The 7,137-nt window shown below is 37.5% G+C and overlaps 1 protein-coding gene across 1 annotated transcript; it reads right to left on the reverse strand.

Annotated features, from left to right (window-relative positions):
- Window positions 1-4,287: 4,287 nt before the first annotated feature.
- On the reverse strand, window positions 4,288-6,721 carry LOC133788721 (pentatricopeptide repeat-containing protein At4g28010). Its single transcript, XM_062226307.1, has one exon. It carries the CDS (start codon window positions 6,531-6,533, stop codon window positions 4,380-4,382), a length of 2,154 nt encoding a protein of 717 aa, XP_062082291.1. The 5' UTR covers window positions 6,534-6,721; the 3' UTR covers window positions 4,288-4,379.
- Between the last annotated feature and the right edge of the window lie 416 nt (window positions 6,722-7,137).

Genomic DNA, 7,137 nt, shown 5'->3' on the forward strand with positions numbered 1-7,137 from the left:
TGTGTTAGACTCTAACCCTTCCTTGTGGGGCTCAAGTTTGTTTAGATTTGACAATTCTTGGCTTGAGCACAAAGATTTTTCTGGCCTCTTTTAGAAGTGGTGGAATTCATCTAAGATGGTGGGTTGGCTGGGGTACAACTTCATGAGCAAATTATCCTCGATTAGAGATAAAGTCAAAGGATGGAGTCGAGAGGTTTTTGGGTCGAGAACAATGCTTAAACAATCATTGGAGAGACGGATGTTTGAGTTGGATAGAATATAGGAGGGGGGCCTGTGGAACGAGCAACTTCATTTGGAAAGGTGTAAGATCAAGAAAGAGTGGCAACAAATTGTTTTTGAAGAGGAGTGAGGTGTTTGGCTTAAGTTAAAATGTCAATGGGCGAAAGATGGGAATTCTAATTCCAAGCTTTTTCATAGTATTCTTAGTGCCCATAAAGCTAGGAATTTTATATCAATGATTGAGCAAGACGACTGAACTATCCTTGAAAAAGAGGCTGATATCGAAGAGGCTATCGTGGGCTTTTACTCTTCTGTACTCTTTGATCTATAGGGAGTAGAAAGGAGTGGATAGTATTTCTTGGGAGCTTATTCCTTCTTTTTTGGCTTCTCTCATTGAGAGACCTTTCACTGAGGTGGAGATAAGGCGTTCAGTGTTTGATTGTGATGGGTCTAAGGCCCCGGGTCCTGATGGGTTTTCTATGGCAGTTTATCAAGATAATTGGGACATTGTGAAAAGTGATCTTTTGGCTGTCTTTGATGGTTTCTTCAAAGATGGAGTTATTCACGGAAGGGCCAATAAAACCTATATTTGTCTTATTCCTAAGAAGGTGAATAGTTGTCGTGTTCGGGACTATAGGCCTACTAGTTTGGTCACTAGTCCGTACAAAATCATCTTGAACCACCACCTCCTGACGGACAAAGGAATAAATATATGTCCATGAAGAAGTGAACAGAAATCTATCTACCCTACAACAAATAGGCATCTGTCTAAAGGTCGACCACGTGAATCGACCGCTATGAAGTTTGGGATCAATCAATTTTAACTCTCTAATCAAAGCATCGAACATCTTCATGCTTCTAGTGTTAGACACACTGTTCAGTTTCTTGACTCTCCTAATCACATTAAAGTCACCCCCACACACCACCGATCACCACAAATTGCACTCAACCCTGCTATTTCATCCCAGAAACTATCTCTTTTTACATACTCCATGGGCCATATACACCAGAAAACCATCAAGGATCCTTCCCTTCGGCCTTAATATCTTCCACTTCCTCTCTGTCACCTTCAGAGTCATTGTCCAAATCTTCATCTTTCGAGTTGCACGACTCAGATAGGCCCTCGACCAAAGAAAAAATAAATTCATCCTCTTCCATTACGTGGTCTAAAGGTTTCGAATCCTCTCTTAGGTCTTCTAATCGAAACGTACTATCTCCTGGAACCGACTCTTCATATGAAGTATTTTTCAGCTTTCGATTGTATACTTTCAAGACAAAAACCTCATCTCCTGGAACTGACTCTTCATATCCCATATCTTGAAGTAAAATGCAGCTTCTACTGGAGGATTGGGAGACCGACTCATCCCAAAAACTGATTATTCCTTAGAAAAAACAATCACGTTCTTTGGGCCTAATATCCCGTAGAATATTTAAGAAAGGGCCCACAACAACCAAGCCTAACCCTCCCCCTCAAAGGTCCACTCCCGTTCCCATTAACATTGGATTGAAGTGGGCCCTAAATTAACCTAACTCCACTCTTAAAGAAACAGACCCATTCTCCAAAATCAAGGCCCAGCCCAAACTACTATTAGAAAAAGAAATCTAATATTTTAAGCTAGGGCACATGGACTTCTTTAGAAACCTAGTCGTTACACATGAAGGAATATTTTCTTTTTTCCACCAATAACTCTGACAAAATTCTATTATAAATGCTCTTTAAAGAAAAACAACAATTACGTGATTCAATTCCTTTAAAATCAAGATTTCCCTTAAAATCAAGGAGAGAAAATCGCCCAGATTGCGTCTCCGACCCATCACCGCCTTACGCCGTATCGTTACCAGCCATCTCGATTTCTGTCGTACCAACCCCCTTACTTGCTTCACCTTTTGTCTCCTTTATTGATTGGAGCTTTGTCGGTCCCGTTACCACCACAGACTCACTCCTGAATTCTTTCCGCAACCAAAAACTCCTTCTGTGATTAAACACTTTTCCATCCCTTGCCTGACATCAAAACAGACGCAGAGATAAGGTCCTCCCTCATACGGTAAAGATATGTAGTTAGGGATGAAACCATCATGTTTCCCTGCAACCTTGATTTTAAAGCAACTCAAATTCTTCCTCTCTAAGGTATTCTTGTCAACTTCCAATAATCCTCCACAGAAAGAACCAATCACTTTAAACACATGGGAGTTTCATATGTTCAAAGGAATTCCTTCAACCCCAATCCACTCATTTTTGCAAGATATTTTCCTATCCAAAGTTTGACTCTCTCAATTCCATCTAACAAAGAAGACAATTGTGACTGCCGGGATAGCCATCGTTCTGATTGAGGTAAAGGTTTCCTATTCCTTCTCGTTGGCACACCAAATAACGACTCTATCATCAACAAAATCGGAGAATCTTATCTTTTTCCTTAACTCACTTTGTATTCCAACTTGAGCAACTATCCAATGGAGTCGACAATCCTTCCTGAACATCAAAACAGCAAACCTCCAATCATTGACTATCTTCTCATCCTTAATATCCACAACATCCTCTCTCGTAAGTCTGTTTCCATCTCTGGAGTTCCATCCTTTGAATTCCTTTGAACTATGGAGGCCCAAGAAACCATGTTGTCCACTTGCCGTCTAGAAACCCTATGTGGAATACTGCCCTTCTTACCCACCAGTTGATTTAGACAACCCGCCAAATCCTTCTAGCCCTTCGCAAATCCCTCCTTAGGAACCATAACTGATTTAATATCACTACTTCTCAGGACTTATTTTTCAGAAAAACTCCCCTTACGTTCTGGAAACATTCCAAAAACAACCTTAAAGAATTATTCCTAAAAGTCATCCTGTGATTCACCCTTTGATTATCCATAGATCGAATCAGCCATTTTGGGTTGCAACTTGGGTGCATAGATCTAATTGTTTTGAGGGGATTTCTTTTTTGGATGTTTGTAGGGATTGAGGTAATTTATGGCTTTAGTGTTGCGGGGAGTGGGGTTTTGTTGCGGGGCGTTTTGGTGGTTTTGCTTTTTATTGTTTTTGTTGGTTTGTGTTACCACGGTATTCCTCCGCCATAAGTGACGAATCTCAATATATTTGAGAGGAGGCCAGTCTAAGACAAAGGCCTCAATCTCTTTTTCAATAAAAAAAAAACCTGGAGGGTCCCTCTCTGAGTTATGAACACATCCAAATACATGAATTAGATCAGCATTTGTCCAACACATGCCTAAAAACAGTCAAAAGATCCAAATGCAAGAATTAGATCAGCATTTGTCCAACACATACCTAAAATCAATCAAAAGAAAAGTGAACTTCCAAGATCACATTTAGAGACACAGATCTATATCGCGGAGTTGACAGAAATCACAAGTGAAGCAAAAAACTACACAGTTCAAAATTGAAGAACATAGAGAACTATTCCAAATATAGAACCGCACACAAAAAAAATAATACTAAACGTCATGAATAAAATAAATGTTTCTAAACTCCAAACATCTACGAGAGTACTTAGATGAATTGGACACTTTGCAAATCGAATGGAAACAGTCTGCCTTTCCACTAGCTTTTAACAGTTAAGTAAAGATGCACAACTAAACAATGATCTGGTCAATTATTGAAAGCTACTTTAAAACTAGGTTTTTCGAAGGAACTTTGCCAACCCTGTAGAGTGTATAGCCTCTAAAACAATAAAAAAAACATTTGTGAACCGTTGTGCTTAATAGTTCGACAAATATATCTCTAATAATTAAAAATAAGCTCCAGCTTATTGGCTTATAACAATTTATAATATAACCAGCTCTTTGGAAAAGTTGCCACAAAATGTTAATTATGACATTGTCAACAATACTAACTACAACCAAGGATAAAAAGGAACATCGCAAATAATACAACAGGACTAAAATAGTAGTTTCAAAATTCAGTAATTTGAAGATTTAGACTTGATACACTGAAAGACTGCACAAACAAGAGAACATGCAGAATGACACAGCTTTTCACAAATCCAATCATTTTGAGATTTTACATTTATAAAATAAAAACGAGAGTAAAATACAACATATTAACAAAATGATAGCTGAAATAAAGTGAACATGTGACTTACATTAATAGACTAATATTTAGAGTACCGTTAAAGATTTTCTTGGCATGAAAAATTGTTCATTCAACGCATGTCAAGTGGTAGGTAAGATATCAAGTTTCAGTAATAAGTCATTGCTTAAAACACTTGTTCCTTTTGATGCTTCTTGAGCAAAATTGGGGAGAAAATCCATGACATCATCCTTGTCGGAGCAATGACAGATGCACATCAAGATAGTTGAAGTAAGTTCTGTGTCCAAAACAACACCCTTATCAGCAATTTGATAAAGCAAATCAATAATTTCCCCTGTTTCACCTCTTGAGTAATAACCTTTTAATAAAGAATCAAACACAAAGGAATCCGGTGGTATACCACAGGCCATCATCTTCTCAAGAATCTTTTTAGACTCATCCATAAGACCAAGTTTTGAAAATCTATTTAACAATGTGGAAAAGGTCAAAGTATCTGGTTGAAAACCCATATTTAGCATATCTCTTAGCAATCCCTTGGCAGACTTAATATCCCCTGTTTTTAGAGTTCCATCAATTATTGTATTAAAAGAGACAAGGTTTGGTTTATGATCTGAGTTCCTCATTTCTTGAAACAATGTCCTAGCTTGCTCCACACTGCCTTCTTTACACAAGGATGCCATAATTGTATTGTAGTTAATCTCAGAAGGGCTGAAACCAGAAGCTTTCATTTTACAAAAAAGTCCTTTTGCAATATTAAGCATATGCATTTTGCAAAATCCATTAATCATAACACTATAAGTAATTGAGTCAGGAACCAATCCAAACTCCAAGACATGTTTCCAAATTTCCATTGCCCTGTTGACAAAGCCCATCTGCAGATGTCCTCCCATCAAAGTATTATAAGTTACTAAGCTACCCACCACTCCCCTCTTCACCATTTTATTATAGATCTCCATAGCATCATCTAGACGACCTTCCTTGCAGAGACCCATCATTAGCATATTGAAGGTAATAACATCTGGCTCAATAGAGCTCTCATCCTTCGATAAAACATCAAAAAGTTTCATTGCCTCATCAACCTTTCCATTGCAACAAAGTCCCATCAGTAACGTGTTGTAAGAAACCACATCAGCCCTTAAACCCTTCTCCAGCATCTCGTTCAATGTTTTTAAAGCATCACTAATCAGACCTTCCTTGCACAATCCATTAATTATAACATTGTAAGTAACAGTATTAGGCTCTTCACCCTCAAGTACCATCAACTTGAAAACCTCTTTCGCCTTTGCAACCAATCCTCCCTTGCAAAGCCCGTCAATTAAACCTGTGTAAGTTACAACATCAGGCTTAATTCCACGTTGTATCATATCCTTAAACATTTCAGAGGATTCTTTCAGTTTCCCAATTTTACAAAGCTGGTGTATCAAACAACCATATGTAACCACATTAGGAGTGATCTCCTTTGCCAGCATCTCATCAAAGAGTTGTTTTCCTTTATCGAAATTCCCTTCTCTACATAAACCACTTATTAGGGTACTGTACACAACAACATCAGCTTCTAAACCAATATCTCCCATCTCCTTCAGCAATCCAAATGCCTCATTCACTCGACCATCCTTACAAAAGCCATCCATCAAAATTGTGTATGTTACGAAATTTGGTTGACAACCCGAATTCTCCATCTCAACCAACAACTCCAACGATTCTTTGAGCTTCCCTTCCTTGCATAGGCAATTTATAAGAATGTTATAACTTACAATATCTGGTGACAAACCAAAAGTGCCCATTTTTCTATAAACCTCAATTGCCTGGTCAAATTCACCATTTCTATTGAACCCCTTCAACAGAAGACTCATAACAATTGTATTGACATTAAAACCACGCTTAATTATCATCCCCACAACACCAAGTCCAAAATGAGGTTTATGGACTTTAACAAAGCAGCCAACTAAACAACTCAATGATACAAAATTTGGAAAAATGCAAAAATGGGTCATTTTTTTATAAACAGAATACGCTAAATCAGAGTTGCCTGACCTTGAGAATGCGTGAACAAGAAAGTTGCATGTGGAAGGAGAAGGAAATATATGAGACTCAACAGCTCGATTAAAGAGTGAAAATGCTTCGGAAATTTGAGAATTGGGAATTTCACAAAGAGAACGTAACTGGGTATCCAATTCCAAAGAAGGAAGAGAAGAGAAGAGCTTAAAGTAGCCATGACAAACGGCAGTCGGGAAGTACCAATTAATTAGAGGAGTAGGGAATTTTCTTCTGATCATTTCAAACAGTGAAACGAGTATTTATGCTAGACTTTGAATGATTCTGAGACAAGAATCCTAATGATTTCAAGAATAAAAGCAGCAGTTTTTTGGATTCTGATAGTGGCCGCCCAAGAGGTTGGTTTCCAATGGATTCAGAATTGTAGAATTTCCTCTTGCTTTTAATCGGCGGCTTTAAAGAGGCTGATTTTTTTAGGCATTTTATTTACACAGAAAAAATATATAGGACAATTATAATAGAGGACTTGAAACCATAATGGTGGGCTTTTCAGTTTTAACGACCAGTTAAAAGTTTTTTGTACGATTTTTGTTATCACCATGTGTATAGAGGAGTTGTTTAGACTATTTTACAAATTTTCAGAAAATTTTAAATAGTTTACGGTATTGAAAATTAGGTTCAAACATATTATTTTTTATGCGCATAAAAAAAATTAGTCACGCGTGCATCAACATGTTTGAATTTAGTTTTTGGTACTGTATACTATTCGAAATTTTCTAAAAATTTGCAGGATGTTCTAAATAGCTACAATATACACTGTCATAAAAAAAAATCGCATCGAAAACTGTTCACGAGTAGAGAATACTGAGAGTCACACCAGTAGAA

The sequence above is a fragment of the Humulus lupulus genome, chromosome 7 (genome assembly GCF_963169125.1).
Source record: "Humulus lupulus chromosome 7, drHumLupu1.1, whole genome shotgun sequence".
NCBI classification, from domain to species: domain Eukaryota; kingdom Viridiplantae; phylum Streptophyta; class Magnoliopsida; order Rosales; family Cannabaceae; genus Humulus; species Humulus lupulus.